General features: G+C 43.5%; 1 protein-coding gene across 1 annotated transcript in view; it reads right to left on the bottom strand.

The window, feature by feature from the left end:
* Positions 1-19112, bottom strand: part of ERC2 (ELKS/RAB6-interacting/CAST family member 2) — a 991327-nt gene that overhangs the window by 813816 nt on the left and 158399 nt on the right. The window contains exon 3 of the mRNA XM_066594594.1: positions 1479-1553. Within this exon, the coding sequence (XP_066450691.1) occupies positions 1479-1553 (75 nt within the window). The remainder of the gene's footprint in view (positions 1-1478; positions 1554-19112) is intronic.

The following is a 19112-nucleotide window of genomic DNA, read 5'->3' on the forward strand; positions in this document are numbered from 1 at the left end:
TATTTACATAGGTGTGTAACACTGCACTACATGCATAAATTTTTCTTTAAAAAAAAAATTCTGAACAAGGAAAAGAAAAACACACATTTTACCCTGACATAGCGCCATTGGCAGAAAAAAAACATGTTGTAGATCTTGGAATAAAACAATGCAAATTCAATTTTTTTCTTTAAAAAAAAAATATAATAAATAAATAAATATATATATATATATATATATATATATAGCTTTGGTACCACTGTAATCATAATGACTCACAGAATGACGTTAGCGTGTCATTTATACCACATAGTGAACGCCGTAAAAGATGCATAATTACTTTCGTTGCTCATCCAATCTATCATCAAAAATCAGAATAAAAAGTGATCAAAAACTCATGTTTACCCCAAGAATTGTACCAATGAAAACTATGTGCTTTCAGCATGGGAGGTGTGGAAGAGGAAGCCCCAACTAGTGCAGTACTGTCAGAATGGCTGGCTTAGGAAATTTACCCCACCTGTAGGTGAATTGCAAACAGCAGGGCGACAGCAGAATAAAAAAATCTACATAGAAGACTAATTTGATAGACCTCAAATTGGGTGCAAACAGCAGTAAAGTAGTGGCCAATGAAGTCCTGGGGTGTGTGTTTGAAAATTATAGTGATACATATACATTTTATATTGTTATTATAGTGATACATATACAACTTGTGTTTCTATATAAAATATACAGTAAGTAGATAAGTGGGTAAAACAATAAATACATTTATATCAACTGTATAAAATGTTCTTATTTGGTCCATGTTCAGACTTGGCAGACCTGTTGACTGCACTGAAAATCAGCAACAATGTACAGTACAATAAAAGTTAAAGGGGTTGTCAGAGTTAAGGGAAACCTCTGTCACCGGGTCCCCCATGACGTCACTTTGCATGCTGAGCCTGTCTACAAACATGTGGCAGCAGACAATGACAGATCTCAGCAATCATGGCTGAGCGCTGTCATTGGCTGCTACAGCAGGTTTACGGGATGTCACAGCTGCTTGTAAACAGACAGCGGAGACCGAAGCTGGCAGTGGGGGATGAACGGGGAAGGGGGAGAAGTGAGTAAAATCGGACAAGCCCTTTAATGGAGTTTTATAAAATCCCATTCATATGTGGCAAAAAAAATCTGAAAAAATACAAGTAGACATGTAGTATCCATATACCTGCCCAGGGGTGCCTATAAGAAGAACTTCAATGTACTCTATATGTTGATGTAGAAGAGATGATGAAATGATGTGTGTTATGTAGGTGATTGCATGTCCGCCACGGTATATGATGCCGTTGTATAACAGAGCTAAATAAAGGATGTGTTCATTTACAGTAAAGCGTGATATGTGTGATGGGATCGTTCATATCCAACAGGGAATGACATGTATAAAAGTGATTATCCCCAGGTTACATAAAACGTGAGTCCTTAATATACAGCAGCATGTAGGGCACAATATCTAGGACACTTACCTTCATCTCGATAACTGTCTGCAGAGCTTTGGTCTTGGCCGATTCGGACTGGAGTTGATTTCGTCTGTGCAGCTCCTGCGGAGGAACACGATAGAAATAAGCCTGGCGACTCATACTTTCATTTTAGTAATGGATCGTAAAATAAATGAAAGATAGAAGAAAAAAACTAGGCTGAAAGTTAATTTGTTAAAGCGTATCTAAGAGTCTACAGGTACACGAGTCTGCAGCAGTCACTGTCTTGTGTTACAGCCAATGCATGAATTAACGCTGGAAGAGTCGTCAATTATTAATGTTCACCATTGCCAAGGTAGCGAGCTACGTCTTAATAACACCAGCACGGCACTGCAGTGGTCCTATTCATGTCATTATCTTATTCTTCTTTAAGTATTGTAGTAAAAGGGTCAGTAGTGTTAATATGAAGCAAGAGCGTAGTTATAGTGGGTGCAGAGGTAGTTGTTGCACCTGGGCCCTAGTGCCTGGGGAGCCCCAAGGCCCCTCTGCCACATAAGACACCAGCATTATAAATAGAGCATGGCAGGTGGGGGCCCTGGTACAGATTTTGCATTGGGGCCCAGGAGCTTCAAGTTACACTTCTAGTATGAAGATCTTGTTAAAAAAAATTACTAAGCTTATACAAGGCGTATTATGTATTTGCTCCCATGATTCAGCAAGAAAATCTCAGTTTCAATTTTCAAGTATACATCTCATATGGTCTAAACTCCTTAAGGCTATAAAGAAAGTAGGAACTCCGTGTGCCTCTGTATGCTATGGGCTCCCCTACACACGCATATGATCGCTGCGTAATACGCAGTACTAAAAACCCATTGATCTACATTGTCCTATTTTGGCGTGTAATATGCCCATTATAGGCTACAGATGCAGTATATACGCATGTTACATGCATACTTGCTGTGTAAACAAAATATACGCCCATGTGAGTGATCCCCTACTGAAATATTCTTCTCTACAAGCAATCGGATTCCATATAAATTCGACATAGAGAAAAACATTTGCGTAGCTTTACTTCTAAAAGTTTAACAGTTTTCTGGTGCAAATTGCATCAGGTAAGTGTCAGGACACATTTACACAGGTGATATTCCCATGCGAGTGGAGTCCAATTACAAAAGAGACATATGGAGGTACAGTAGGGCCTCAAATATTTCTATGGCTCTCAACAAGTCTGCACGGAGACATAATACAGCCACATGTTTGTTCTATTCTTTATTAACTCTTTCCACTTCAATGCCTGACCTGTTCCGACATCATGAGCTTCCTCTATAGCTCTGGTGTCAGAACAGGTCTGCAACTGCAGTGCAGGAGTGCAGCTGCACCGCTCTTCAGACACATCAGGTGCAGATGCACTCCTCCACTAGTCCTCATCGAGGATCCCACAGGAGAAGGCAGAAAGGGTTTTAACCCCTTCTGCCTTCTCCTTTACACATTACATAGCGCTCAATTAGCGCTTTGTAATGCAGAGAATGCAGAAGTAACACTTTCGCATTCTGCCCTGCGATCATGTGACCGCCGAAGCCTCCTGCTCTTAGCTGTCACTCACAGCCTAGGTCGGGAGGATGAAGAGAGAATGCGGAAGTGTTACTTCAAAATTCCGCCCAGCGATCATGTGACCGCCGACACCCTCTTGATCTCGGGTATCAGTCACAGCCAAGATCAGAAGGGTGAAAAGAGAATGCGGAAGTATTACTTCCGCATTCCCCGAGCAATCATGTGACCGCCGGCACCCTCCTGATCTGGGCTGTCAAATATCAAGCGGGTGAAGGGAGAATGCTGAATGGGCATTCAAATAAATTGGAGCTAGGGAGAATGGATGGGGGGGGGGGGGGGGAGATTGGAAAGGGTTAAATCTAACATTCAATTCATTCTATAGGTATAATTGACCCATGAATCTCCCAAACTTCCTCTTCTGTGTCTACATTCAGTGGGCGCACTCCTTCTAATGGACACCTTGCCTACTCAAGACAATAGGTGCCATAGAGCAAGGAACAGTCCCAGATATCTCCAGGAGATGCAATGTAGGAGGGTTGAACAGATCTTAGTCAAGACACTAAGGCCTCATGTCCACGGGGAAAATCAGATCCGCTGCAGATTCTACATGTAGAATCTGCAGCGGGTCCCTCCTGCCCCGCGGACATGAGCGCCGAAAATAAGAATTTAAAAGTATTTACCATCCGGCGTGGGCGGAGAAGATCAGCTGTTCCTCACGGCCGGATCTTCATTTTCGGCCGGCGGATGAATTCCTGACGCCGGCGGCACATCGCCGGCACGTCGCCGACGTGCCGCGCGCATGCGCCGGGCACATCCGCCGAGCCGAAGCAAGGAAGATGCGGCCGTGAGGAACAGCTGATCTTCTCCGCCCGCGCCGGATGGTAAATACTTTAAATTCCTATTTTAGGTCTCCCGCGGATCCGGACGGCTTCCATAGGCTTCAATAGAAGCCCGCGGGAGCCGTCCCCGCGGGAGACCCGCACGAAAATGGAGCATGGTCCGGATTTTTCCATGCTCCATTTTTCTTTAAATCCCTTTTATTGACGATCCGCGGGTATTTATCTACCCGCGGGTGGTCAATGCATCCCTATGGGATGCGGATCCGCATGCGGGAGATCCGCTGCGGATCTTAAATCATATTTTGCCCGTGGACATGAGCCCTTAGGGTTCATTCAGAAGGCCTTATGCGAGTTGTGTCCAAGAATCGTGTAAGCGACTCACATCGGAAAGCACACAAAAACCAGTCCCTGTGCGGCTCTATCTGCAGGGACAGTGGACATTGCATGCCCTTTCAGTGATACAAACCAGAATAAAACATTCAGCAACTTTTTTTCATACAGACTGTGGGTGAAAACTCACATGGACAGCATCACAGGCTATAGTGGGTCTGCGTGCTATCTGTAAAATACACGAACAGCACATGGACATACAATGCATTTGTTAAGTCTTTTTTTGAGATTTTGCTATGTTGTGGACTTGTGCAAGTTAAAAAAAATCAAGTTTTCCCCCTTCATTCTGCACTCAATACCCCATTATCATAAGCTGAAAACAGAATGTTAGAAATCTTTGTAAAGCTTTGATAACATTTAGCATTGACATACGTATTCACACTCTGTACTCAGTACTTAGTTGAAGCACCTTTGGCAGCGACTACAGCCTCCAGTCTTTTTGGTTATGATGCCACAAGGTTTGCACACATGGGTTTGGGGATTTTCTGCCATTCTTCTCTGCAGATCCTCTCAAGCTCTGGAGGTCGGATGGGGACCATCTGTGAACAGACATTTCCAGAGATGTTTAATTGGGTTCAAGTCAGGTCTCTGGCTGGTCCACTCAAGGACATTCACAGAGTTGTCCCCAAGCCACTTCTGTGTTGTCTTGGATGTGTGTTAAGGGGCATTGTCTTGTTGGAAGGTGAAGCTTCTGTCCAGTCGGAGGTCCCTTGCACTCTGGATCAGGTTTTCATTTAGAATATCTCTGCACTTTGCTCCATTCAGCTTTCCATTAACCCTGACCGGTCTCCCTGTCCCAACCACTGAAAAACACCCCACAGCATGATGCTGCTAACACCATGCTTCACTGTAGGGAGGGTATTGGGCAGGTGATGAGCAGTGCCTGGCTTCCTCCAGAAATAAAGCTTAAAATTGAGGGCAAAAGGGTAAATCTTGGTTTCATCAGTCCAGAGAATCTTGTTTCTCACAGTCTGAGAATTCTTTAGGTACTTTTTGGCAGACTCCAGGTGTGTCTTTTACTGAGAAGAGGGTTCTTTTTGGCCACTTATCTGCCATAAAGGCCAGATTGGTGGAGTGATGCAGTGATGGTTCACCTTCTGGAAGTTTCTCCCACAGGATGTCTGTAGCTCAGCCAGAGTGACCATTGGGTTCTTGATCCCCTCTCTTACCAAGGCTCTTTTCCCCCAATTACTTAGTTTAGTGGGTCGGCAGCTCTAGGAAGAGTCTTGGTTGCTCCAAACTTCCATTTAAGAATTATAGAGGTCGCTGGGCTCTTTGGAACTTTCAGTGCAGCAGAAATTTTTGTAGCCTTCTCCAGTTCTGCGCCTCCATACAATCCTGTCTCTGAGCTCTACAGGCATTTCTTTCCTCCTCGTGGCTTAGTTTTGGCGCTGATATAGTGAGCAGTGAGACCTTATATAGACAGGGGTGTGCCTTTTAAAATTATGTTCAATCAATTGAATTTACCACAAGTGGCTCTAATCAAGGTCTTGAAACATCTAAAAGTTGATCAAGAAAAATGGGAAGCCCATAGAACTAAATTTCAAGTGTCATACAAAAGGACCTTAAGACTTGTCAATGCAAAATGTTTGTTTTTCATTTTTAAACAACTAACACAAATTTCTAACATTCTCTTTTCACTTATAAATTATAATACAGTAGAATACATTATAGGATATTCAGCACAAAATGATGGTGAAAAACTTGATTTTTTAATTATTTTGCACAAGGTAATGTAATAAAGTGAAAGGGTCTGAAGACTTTCCAAATGCATTGTAAATTACAGTATCTTTAATAAAGCCTTTGCATCATGGTCTCTATACAATGATAGGCAGATAAGACTATATTGAAGGATACTGCATATGTACAGCTAAGTAAGCCTTATCTACTTTTCAATTTTAGAACTGATCTAAAAGAACCATAACCCTAAACCTGACCAACAGAAAGTCATATTAAAGTAGCCCAAGTAAGCACTTCGGTCTGAAAGCCAAGAGGTGGCTTGAAAACTGTTTGAGAAGACAACATAATAACATAATGGATATTGGTCATTTAATCTACACTAAAGAGGAACCTTGGCAGCACCACTATTCATGATATCTGGACTCCATGCTCACATCAGGTCACTTAAAGGGGTTGTCTCGCGAAAGCAAGTGGGGTTATACACTTCTGTATGGCCATATTAATGCACTTTGTAATATACATCGTGCATTAAATATGAGCCATACAGAAGTTATTCACTTACCTGCTCCGTTGCTGGCGTCCCCGTCTCCATGGCTCCGTATAATTTCGGTGTCTTCTTGCTTTTTTAGACGCGCTTGCGCAGATGGGTCTTCTCCCTTCGGCTCGGCTCCAGCGGCGTTTTGGCTCCGCCCCCTTGTACACGTCATCACGTAGCTCCGCCCCATCACATGTGCCGATTCCAGCCTCCTGATGGGCTGGAATCGGCAAATGTGACGGGGCGGAGCTACGCGATGACGCGTACAAGGGGCGGAGCCAAAACGCCGCTGGAGCCGAGCCGAAGGGAGAAGACCCATCTGCGCAAGAGCGTCTAAAAAAGCAAGAAGACACCGTAATTAGACGGAGCCATGGAGACGGGGACGCCAGCAACGGAGCAGGTAAGTGAATAACTTCTGTATGGCTCATATTTAATGCACGATGTATATTACAAAGTGCATTAATATGGCCATACAGAAGTGTATAACCCCACTTGCTTTCGCGAGACAACCCCTTTAATATATACAGAAGTTCATGTAAATCTCGCGAAATTGTAACAGTCAATTTTGGAAACAATTACAGCTTCAGTAATTGCATTCCAAGCCAATCAAACCTCTTACGCAAAACTTCACATTGCAATAGTCACAAAGAGTAAGGATGCCAGACGTGCAGAAGGCCGGGCATCCTAACCTATTGCGGGTCCTGTAAACACCGATTCTTGCTATTTTGCAGCAGATAACCTCTGCTTACATTGTATGAAAAGAAACAAACTTGAAACACAATTCATTGTTAAAAGAAGAGAAAGTCGCAGTTGTAGGCCAGATACACTTAATGAAGCTTATACAATCGTTAGGGATTAATTACTACACCTTGTTAGAATGATCAGTATGTCAGAACGTGGCTCTGTGCAATAGGAAGACCTACCTTACTTTATGGCCTATGCAGTAGTCTCTGAATGGGCAAAAATAAAGTTGATGATTAAAATGGCATGCTTGTAATATGTTTAAAACATAAAAGCAAAGAATGAGAGAATACATACCCCAGAAGGATATCAGTCATCTACTATGGGGCCCCTGGAGAGAAGACCCCAGCTTTGATTGGTCCCATCGTCTTTGCAACTGGCTGTTGAGAACCTGTGCAGGACTCTCCTTTCCAAGTAAACTGCATTGCAAGGCTTTGCTCACATCATACAGTATCAGAGCTAAATGTTAGGGATATACAATGTATCAGAAGTATTTCATAATATATACCAGTGGAATATTTTGACATATACCCCTGTAGAGGCATGCCATAGGCCACCGATTAGCCACAATCTTAAAAAAATAGAAGAAAAACTTCAGATATTTTAGTTTTTTTGCATTGATCTGCTGTATAAGAAAGACTACTGAGCTTTGCTATACAGCTAAAAACAGTATGCCAACAGGGACAATCTTTTGGCCTCTGTTAGGTGAATGGGGGCGTATGACAATATTTGGCGCATGTGCGTCTGGAGCTTTCCTGGAAATGGGAAGATGGAAAAATGCCTCTACGGCGCCACCTATTAGAAGCCAGCATTCCTGTAAGTCATAGTCAGATCTTTTAAAGGGCTTTTAAACAACAACTGGGATTATAAAGCCAGAGTCTTTTCCAGAAGAAAAGATAACCATGCACAGACAGACCATTTTGGGGGTTTTGCACCTCATTAGTGTGCAGGCTGGGTAAGAGGCCTATTATATCAGCCAGGAGGGGTAAAACTTCTCCTTAGGGAGAGAACCTAGAAGGTGTGAGGAGACTTATAAAGCTATGCATGCTCCTCTGGGAAGTTTATGCAAATGGGAAGATGGAAGCATTCCAGGCACATATAGTGAAGGTGTTCACAAAACATGTTCTCAACATAGTCTTAGCAAACATAGAAATGGAAAGATAGTGGAGGGGAAAACAAATGCCAAACCTTCCTTTCTTGGTTGTTAAAACCCACCACCATAATCACCTCTATGCTATGGGGCCTTCTATTCTATGTACACCACGAGCAAAGAGGGTGAAGTGACAAAGTATATGACTGAAATATAGTCACTGTTTCCAGGGAACCTTCATTGAAACACAAGGCACTTGGATAAGTAGATATTAACAATGTTGACTTCACTGAAGCACATAATCAGTTACGCAAATCAGTCTTCTAACCCAAAAAAAGGCACCTTGTAGGTTAAAGAAAAAAAGCCATCATATTAAGCAACGATTATGGGTTGTTAAAGTGGAGTGGTCTCCAGAGGTGTGCCAAAGTACAACTGTGCTACCCAATACTTTCCTGGACACCTTATTGGTTCCATCTGCTACTGACTACCTCAAAGTCCTCCCCCTTGTGTTTAAGCTGGTGAACTAGCGCATACCTTAGGGCTCTCCCAAGATTGGATTTCAGTGCTCTCAGCACATCCACGATGTGTAGAATTTCTGATTGTCTGAGCTCAGACACTGATCTCTTGTTTGAACGACTAGAAGCCAAACTAACATAAACAGCTCCTCCCAGTCCACTTACCAGTTTCCAAATGTCACTCTAATCAGCGAACTCCGCAAATGTGATGAGAAAATCCCTAAGAAAACAACCATAAGGATGGAACGTCAGCATCATACCAACAAGCCACTTTTCGAAGCTTTGGGACTTTGCTGCTTAAGAGCTGACACATAACTTCCAGACGTGAGTCTTACAGTAGTACAATAACTTTCACATAAAGAACACCTGATATACTGTAACTGAATAGTTGCCATCGCCAATCTCCAAATCTAAAGCTCAGGTTCATGAGCTGAAAAACTTTTTGAATCCGAAAAGCTAAATCTAGTCATGCTAATTGCAGGGAAACAAGTAGTCAACAATACACTCCATTATCGGTTTGAATACTCGTAGTTGACATCTTTGCTCCTATACAGACACAACAGAAATCTTTACCTCAAAAAATGCTCTATCGAAGTTAAAACGAGTCAAGGCTGATATTTTTTTTATCTGTACTTTTATTGTAAGTTTATTTAGTTATCTTACCGTACGATGCTTATACAATGATGCCACTATATTAATTAGGGGCAGGATATAACCCAGAGACCAGGTAACATAGTATGCTAGGCTGGAAAATGACAAGTATCCATTCAGTTCGGCCTGCGCCCCCACCCCCACCCCCTCACCAACATTGTTGATCCAAAGAAAGGCAAAAAAAAATCCCAATGAGGCAGAAGCCAATTTACCCCATTTTGGGGGAAAAATTCTTTCCCGACTCTATAATGGCAATCCTCTGAAAATAAATCTGCCCCAGCTTGATGTTATTACTGACAGACAAGTATAGTACACAGCTGATTTCCTTTCAACGCCTCCCCCACACACTTTCCAATAAAATGTACAAATAATGCTTACTTATTCCTGTAGTATTCTAAGCATAACTAAAAAGTTGAAAACATTTCTGCACAGCACAACTCTGTATGTCTGTTAGGAGCATTCAACTGTATCTTATGGCATCAAGTGTACTGTTATATAATGGCAGAATAAGTCTCTGTCTAATATTTACCCTACAGTATATACCATGTGAATCTACAACTTACAGTATGGTCTGAATAATGGTATGGATATGCTGAGAGTTGCAGTTTCACAAGCTAGAATGCTGTTGACCTTACATGTGAACACAATACTTATGTGACGTAGTCAAGACAGGGAATACACAAGGATACCAAGTGACTCAGATGATGTCCTCTGGACACCTTCCTTTTCTTCTGCGCCTGGTCCAGATTTTCATGACTTCTCCAGCTATGCTTTGCCTCTGCAGAGTTTTCTGCTTATTTATCTTTAGCTCCACTGAAATTATAAGTGCCACATACCGCGTCACTTAAATAGCACTACTCACTGTGCCCCCAGAAATTGAGGGAATTGATGGGAAACTGATTAAATTTGCCAAAAACTCAAAGCTAGGAGGGATAGCTAACACTAAGGAAGAGAGAGAGTATTCAAAAAAATTTAGAAAAGCTTGAATTGTGGGCGGCGACTAACAGAATGGTATTTAACAAGGAGAAATGCAAAGTCCTACATCTGGGCATGAAAAAAAGCACATACAGAATGGGAGGATATGGGCTAAGCAGCAGGACATGTGAAAAAGACTTGAGTATACTAATAGATCATAGACTGAACTTGAGTCAACGTGATGCAGCAGCCAAAAAGGCAAACACAATTCTGAAACATATTAAGAGAAGCATAGAGTCTAGGTCACATGAGGTAATTATCCCCCTCTACTCTTCCTTAGTCAGACCTCATCGGGAATACAGTTCTGGACACCCCACTTTAAAAAACACATAGACAAACTAGAGCAAGTTCAGAGAAGAGTTACCAAGATGTTGAGCGGTCTGCAAATCATGTCCTATGAGGAACGGTTAAAGGATCTGGGAATGTTTAGCTTGCAAAAAAGAAGGCTGAGAGGAGACTTAATAGCTGTCTACAAATAGGGCTGAAGGGCTGTCACAGTGCAGAGGGATCAGCCCTATTCTCATTTGCACAAGGAAAGACTAAAAGCAATGGGATGAAACTGAAAGGGAGGAGATGCAGATTAGATATTAGAAAAAACTTTCTGACAGTGAGGGTGATCAATGAGTGGAACAGGTTACCACGGGAGGTGATGAGTTCTCCTTCAATGGAAGTGTTCAAACAAAGGCTGGACAAATATCTGTCTGGAGTGATTTAGTGAATCCCACACCGAGCAGAGGGTTGGACCCGATGACCCTGGAGGTCCCTTCCAACTCTACCATTCTAAGAAAAAAATAACACATACTGTGTCCCCTTTCTTCTCTATCCATGTCCAAACTGCCATTAACACGTCTTTTAGCCACAACTCTTCTTTGCACATAAATTCTCCATCTTGCTGCGGCTTCCAATACAACAATTAGCCTCCAAATAATGCAGACCCCCCGCACAGTAATAATCTCTCTTTGTTTACCAGGTCTTCAGCTCATGATTTTCTCCTGGCTCCTAAAGTCCCCTGGGTCACCTCACCTCCAGCCAAGCGGATCCTCTTCTTCTTGTGACGAAGCGTACATTCCTGGCATTCTGCTTACTGCAGGACAATGTACGCTACCTGACTAGTGACGCAGCATTCACTGCCTAGCAGGAAATGCCGAATCATCGGTAGCCTGCCTTAGTGCAACTGTGCATGCACAATGTCTCACCGCTAGTGTTTAATATACAATATGAAATACTAATGGTGAGGTATCGCGCATGCGCGCTAAAGCACGCTGCCAATGTTTCGGCATTTCCTGCTAGGTAGGGAATGCTATGTCACTCGTAGTGTTCACTGCCATGCAGAAAGTGAACTGCAGTTAATGGACACTCCATAACAAGAAGAAGATCTGGCTGGCTGGAGGTGAGGTGACCCCAGGGACCGGAGGAGTCAGGAGAAGTTATGTGAGGAGAAGATCTGGTAAGAAGACTGCCTAGGGAGGAATAGGTAAATATAGGATTTTTTTTCTAATGACAAAACCCCTTTAACATACTGTCTATTCTCCACTGCCAGGCTCCACCTCTCATGAAATAATTGCAGCTCCTGTCCTCTTCACAGCAGACCACAGGTCCAAAGTTTTTCTTCTGTCCAAATCTGGAACTGTCCTAGAGAATCCAGGATGGTTAGAGGCATTGAAAATCATCCAGTCTCTGTTTAAAGGGTCACTCCCGTGAAAACGCATTCTGCTAGCCCTGGCCCCCTCACCTGCTTGCCTGTTACACCCTAGAGGTCTCCTCTGTGTATTACAGCCACATCCATGCAGTGCAACCCCCTGTCTAATGCTTATCAGGCACCATTGTGGTGGTGAAAATGTTGGTTTCACTTTCCAATCAATCCCATGACGCATCAACACAGCATTAGCCAAAGGCTATACCATCTATGCCTGCTGAGAGGGGTAGGGCACCATTTTCAGTAAGTTCTATATTCTTCTAAATAAGTTACAGACCATAAGTATACAGTGCAGAAGGATGAGCTGTAATCTCCTCGATTATAACGGTGTGACAGGAGCTCTATAATCATAATTAGTAACTGTGATAGGAGGGCCTGTGTACCCCTCTAGGCAGATTCATGTAACAGAATGAGGAACTGACTAGAGACTAAACACATAAACCTAAGGAAAACTGAACTGGTCAGAATTGAATTCACATAACCATCCAAGGAGAAAGGAGCTTCAGACAGAAAGAAAGAAATAACCAAGGTAACACTAGCTCACTTATAAATACTGGGAGGATAGCTACATAAAGAACGAATGAATAAAAAAAATGTCACCGGAGTGGCCCTTTAAATAAGGTTTTATTTTTGTTTTCCCTTTACCTATATGAACAATTCTATGATCCTAGATTACGAAAGAATATAGACATCTGAATATACTTAATCTTGTGGAAAAATATTAACCTCTCTCATGTGATTGGGAACCCCAGCATAATACATGACTTGCTGCTGGTAGAAATGATTCTATCAATATTTTAGCATCATTTGCTTGTAACATTAGGTGTGGACGGCCTGTATTGCATAATTAATGTAAGTGATGTATTGTCTTATAAAATATTACATTACGGTACAAGCAAAGTACAAGGCACTATGATGGCATTGAGAGTCAGGCCGCAGAAAATGTGACCTGAAGTCGTGTGCAAGGTAGAGGCCGATTGCGGTATTTGTTCTGTTTGAAACATGGAAATGAAACAGAACGGAAATTAAAGCGGAATTTTCTCTGATTTTAATAAAAACTCAATCAATGGCCGAGCGCTGCCTGTGGTTGGCTGAGCGCTGTGACCAATCACAGGCAGCGCTCAGCCAATCAAAGCGCTGCCTGTGTTTGGTTGAGTGTTCAGCCAAACAGAGACAGCGCTTAACGCAGTGGCAGCGGATAACAATCATCACCCATTGATTTCAATGGGGCCTGAGCCGCTCTCGCGCATGCGTCAGCGAAAAATTTAATTTTTTTTCTCCTGAATGCATGCCTGATGACAGAGTCAGGCAAGGGGTTAATCTCGCAAGTATTTGAAAGTACTGTACTACTTTGACAGTTGGTATTATGGCAGGGAAATCTCCAGGGCTTGCTGCACTGAATATGCAATAAAAACCCCAGTTTCAGTACTAGAGCTGTCCACGGGAATCTTCTGGGGTTTAACTGCATGGTCAGTGCAGCAAGCGCCAGTGACTTTCCGGGCGTGCCACTAAAGGGATCAAACCAAGCCAGAAACCATGCACAGACAGACTGTTTTGGAGTGATGGCCCCTCATCAGTGTGCAGTAAGATTCTGGCTTAGTCTGTGAGGAGCCTACGACATGAGTCAGAAGCAGTGCTGTGTCTCCTTAAGGAGAGCACCCAAAAAGTGTGTGGAGAACTATTGTTAGGCACCTATATCCCCAGAGGCCCCTCTTTAAGGGAGAGGTACTGTAAGGGTTGTGCTGGCTGGGATCTGTTGCACCACATAGGTTTCTAGCAGCACAGGCTCACAGGTGTGGAATGTTTAAGCTGGCTGGGTGTGGTGTTCTCCTGCTAGCCAATCACCACCAGTCTGTTTGCAGATAAATATCCGCCCACTGTGTGGTTGGTTTGGTTTTCCTGCATGCTTGCTATATCTGATCTGTATCCTGTCTGCCTCTCTGTCTTGGGTCTGTTTCCTAACCTTCTGTCCCGTATGAGTCTTCCTGCATATCTGCTTCTGTTCTCACGTCTATTTTCTGTCAGTTTCATGTCAGTTAACCCTCCTTCTGTCCTGCATTTGTTTGTGTGCCAGTTCTGTCTGGTTCCGTGTATTACTCCTTCAGAAATAGTCAGGTTCGAGATTCCAGCGCGGGGCCGCCTTTATCAAGGTGATCGCCTTGCTTACAGGTATGGTTCTGCCATTCTCCCTGCAGCTTGGGGTCAGTTGTCTTGCTAGTGTAGGGACCTGCAAGCCTTGTACTGGCTTGCGGGCTTAAGTGACTTGGCCAATCCACAAACCAATACCTCGTACTTTCATAGCAATTCCATTTGTTATGTGTGCTGGTACGCAAAGTGAGTGTTTGGATCCTGTTGGCAGTCCCTATCTCCGGTAACGTGCGCGTGGGCCCAATGCTCACTTGCCCACACGAACGTAACAACTATGGAAAGCGAAGGGGAGAATCATAGAATTCAGAGAAATCAGAGAATTCTCCGCTCACGTGATTAAAATTGCAGCATGCTGCGATTAGCTGTGATTCTTTGGTGAGCCTATCTATTAGATAGGGTCATCACGCAGAACTTTTAGTGCTCCCCCCTCCTCCCCTGCGGCGGAATATTGCTAGCAATATTCCATCACGGCCGTGGACAGGCGGCCTTAGAGTAATGTTTTATTAGTGATATACACTAAACATTGAGTTTTTATTGCCTCGTTCACGAAATATTCTGTCAAAAAAGTAGGCGCTAAAGGGCCATTGCAACAATCACCTGATTACCACAGGTCCAGCTTGCACTGACAAACTGCTTGTGTCAGTGGTAGCCACAGACATCCCAGCATGTAGTGTTAGTGTAAGAAAAGGATAGCTTCAGCTCCCCCTCTAGGGCACTTGGATAGGGATTGTCTTCATGAGACAACCATCTCACCACGATTGGTACTGCTGACTAAAAGGACTCAACTATTTGCACATGGTCTGAACATGGCAAGAGAAACATTGTTCATATTGAGATTATGGCTTCCATTTTTAAAAGGATTCACGACAGATATGACGTATCCATTTGGCAATAGATCATCGAAGGTTCCATTGACTTTAGGCTTCCTAAAAATCGCTCATGTATATGACTCCATTCAAAAGAGTGGGGTTCATATTTGTGCAAGATTTGTGTGTCTCAAAACACACAAATCTTGCGTGATTTTTTCGGCCGTGTGAAAGCGGCTTCAAAGGGATCCGCAGGTTTATATATATTTTTTTCTTTAAGTGATTTTAAATATGCCAGGGACAGACAAATCTACCTTAGGACTGAGAAGTAGGTGGAAAACACAAAGGATCAATCCACATTGAATCGGCACTGGATCCACCACAGCTGAACATGACCTTAATGTATTCTCCCACGGAGTGGATTTGCATAATTGATTTTGATACTTTTGTATTTGGAATCAGCAACTTATTATTAACTGTTTTCCCATGTGATATACAGCTCCTACAAAAGCCTGAAGAAGGACTTTGTCCAAAACATTGCTGCAATTGCTACCAGTGTTCATCAAGCCCAGATGATGTGAATAGTAATCGTCATTTAATGAAGTGCGGCTCCTTCTCTCTTAGCTTGAAAATTAGCAACTGCTTTGCACATGGCAGGATGTGTTGATTTCATTAAAAGTAGCACAACATCTATGTTTATGAGGTCAAGAATAAAGACTGGGACATTGTGACAGTCTGTGAGAACTATTTTCCCACAACATGGTTGTATTTTGGTGGTTAAGCACATAACTAGCCCCATTAATATTAAGTGGTAGAAGCACACAAGGCTGGAGGGGATTAATAAACTGAATGCTCTCACACTTAGTAGCATGGAGCCACTACTGGGGATCCACTGGGAAGTAACTTTATAAAGAACAGATGCAAACCTACAGCATCCTCCAGACAATGGAGCTGCAAAACAAAAGTCTAAAAACCGGCTTCATTCAATTGTTTTGATGAATTGTAGCGAGAAAATCATTTAATGTACATATGTGAAAAGGAAAAAAAAATCTGCAAGATCCTGCAGGCATATACTGTACATCTAATCCCGGCCGATAGTAAATATATGGCATGGGATTAAAGCTCCTGCTATCAAGCCGGTCAGGTTCTCGGCTGTCAGAGGCCTGGAAGAAGAAGAAGAAGGAAGCTTTTTTTAACTGCTTTTGCCTTCTCCTTTACAAACTACATCAGTGATGTAGAGAATGCAGGAAGCGGCATTGTTGTTTCCTGCACGGAACCTGGCGACCCCCAGCATGCCAGAGTTGCAGGGCTTTAGCAGACCCCTGACCAGCTCTGACAGCGACTATTGTCACACTATGGAGAGGTTTTAGGTGAGTTCACACAGGATGGATTTGCTGCGGTTTTGCCGCAGAAGAACTGCAAAACCGTTTCAAAGGTTAATTTTGGCTTGCGGATTATTCCGCAGCGCTTTTTTACCTTTTGCAGCGTATTTTGGTGCGTATTTTGCTGCGTCCATAGAGGTCTATGGACACAAAAGCGCTGCAGAAAAGACAGAAGAATGGACATGCTGCGTCTTGAAAAACCGCGCCGCAGTTGCATTTCCGCACTGTGGCTGTGCGGAAAAAATCCATCCTGTGAGAACAGCTTTTTGCCCAAACACATTTGTGCTGCACTGCACTGCAAACGCAGCGGTTTTGCCGCAGTGCAAAACCGCAGCAAATCCGCCCTGTGTGAACCCAGCTTTACCCTGTTAAGTGGGGCTCCTATGGATGCTGAAGCTACATTCGAAAAGTGTGAAATAAAAAAATCAAACAGTGTGAATGACCCCTAGAGGTCTCGTATGATGTCACGTAGGACATAAATATAAAAAAAAAATGTAATTGAATTAAAAAAAAGGATACCAATATATGTAAGGAAAAAAAGACCCATCATCGATGCTAAACAAAACAGTTACTAGGTCCGCCCTGTAATCCAACATACAAATCATATATCAAAACATCCAAAAAAAAGTTGCGAACCCATTCCTATTTTAAAAGAACTACCGTATATACCGGCGTATAAGGCGACGGGGCGTATAAGACGACCCCCCAACTTTCACCTTATACGCCGGTAATACAGTTGAGAAAAAAAAAAATCATTACTCACCTCCCCCGGCGTCCTGTCGCGCTCCGGCAGGATGTCGCTCGCTCCTCGTCCCCGGCGCAGCATTGCTTTCTGAATGCGGGGCTTGAAATCCCCGCCTCCAGAAAGCTAATACACACGCCGTCAGCCAGTTACAGCCATTCAATGACATCATTGAATGGGTGTGATTGGCTGAAGCCACGTGCGCCTTCAGCCAATCACAGCCATTCAATGATGTCATTGAATGGCTGTAACTGGCTGACGGCGTGTGTATTAGCTTTCTGGAGGCGGGGATTTCAAGCCCCGCATTCAGAAAGCAATGCTGCGTCGGGGACGAGGAGCGAGCGACATCCTGCCGGAGCGCGACAGAACGCCGGGGGAGGTGAGTAATGATTTTTTTTTTTTACATTTTTTTTTTTGGTATTACCGGCGTATAAGACGACCCTCGACTTCAGAGCAGATTTTTCGGGGGTTCAAAAGTCGTCTTATACGCCGGTATATACGGTATAAATAATTTTATACACATTATCCTTAAAAGATGAAAGAAAAAAAAATTTCGGTGAAAAAAGGTATTATCGCTAGTCCTGTATGTGATGAAAACAAAAAGTGTAGCAAAAATAATTTTGGCAGACTAGAAAAAAATATAGGGCAATAAAAGACCACATGGGTAAAAATCGCTAAAATTGACTTCAAATGCTGAACGTTTACACGTAAAGATAATCATTTGAAATCCCCACCATTTCCCTCATTAGCTATGTAAACACTGTATATGCTTGCTCAGGTTGGAGTGTGTTTATATGAAGACTCTCTTGGAGGGAGGATTTTAATTAGTGTAAAGAAAAAGTTATCTACTGCCGCATGAGTCATTGTGTTTAGCTGGGCAAACTATCCCCCCTCCCCTCAAGTCATTTAAAAGACTGAAGACAAGCGAACAGACTAGCGATTATTTTTATGCAGGCTGAAACTCAGCATTCAACAACAAGTGAACGAGTCGTGTACGATGTGCACGAGTTTACACGTAACGATATCGCTCACTTTGGCTCATTTGAACAAAATCTGAGCGATAATCATTGCATGCAAATGGCCCTTAAGGCCAGCTGACTCCAACACCCAGTTGGTATTAGTGTATCTTGACGCCACCGGAAGCCAGGGATTTGTCAGGAGGAACGCCCCTGTCACACCCCTAGCTCCCGATAGGGTCAAGGCACAAAGATCCTAGAAGGAGCAAAACTGGCTTACTGTGGGAAGCGGCGTAGTAGTTAGTAAGGGAGCAGACATCCGTCTATGTTATGCGCTCTGCTCCCCTGCTGTTACCACAACTCAGCGCCTGTCCCCCGCCCTCCCAGCTGTCCTTGTTCTGGTGTTTGGGGCTGGTGGCTAGATCTGTCATACCCTCCGCCATGCTGCTGTACTGCAGCGCTCTTCCCGCAGGTCACCGGCGGTCTCCCAGCTGTCGCTGTCACACAGCTGCGGGATGGGGCCATCGGCTTCAGCGGCAAAACCGCGTAACGGCACTGTGCGCTCCCTCATGGCCACCCCGCTCTGCGCTTCTACACAGAGCGGGGTGCTGCATTCAGTGCCAGTGGAGGGGAAGGGGCTTTCATCTGCAGCGGGGGCCGCGAAACGACTGTGCTGCATGCTGCCCAGGATTGCTGCCACCACATTACTTTTGTGGGGTAGTGGGACCAGCAGCCAACACAGCTCCCGAGCCAATCAGCATCAGGGGGAGTCACCCTCCTGTCAATATTGACTCCACCAGGAATTCCTGGTGGTGTCAAGAAACACTAATATCCACCCAATTATAGGTATGCTGGACTCACTTTCAAGCATCTAGGCAGATAAGGCTTAAATGGGCACTAACCTTTCAAACAACTTGTGCTTATTTGATAGCCAGTATTATAATTAGCAAAATTGCTATGCACTTTATTTACCTAAAAATATGTT

This window comes from Eleutherodactylus coqui, chromosome 3 (assembly GCF_035609145.1).
Source record: "Eleutherodactylus coqui strain aEleCoq1 chromosome 3, aEleCoq1.hap1, whole genome shotgun sequence".
Lineage (NCBI taxonomy): Eukaryota > Metazoa > Chordata > Amphibia > Anura > Eleutherodactylidae > Eleutherodactylus > Eleutherodactylus coqui.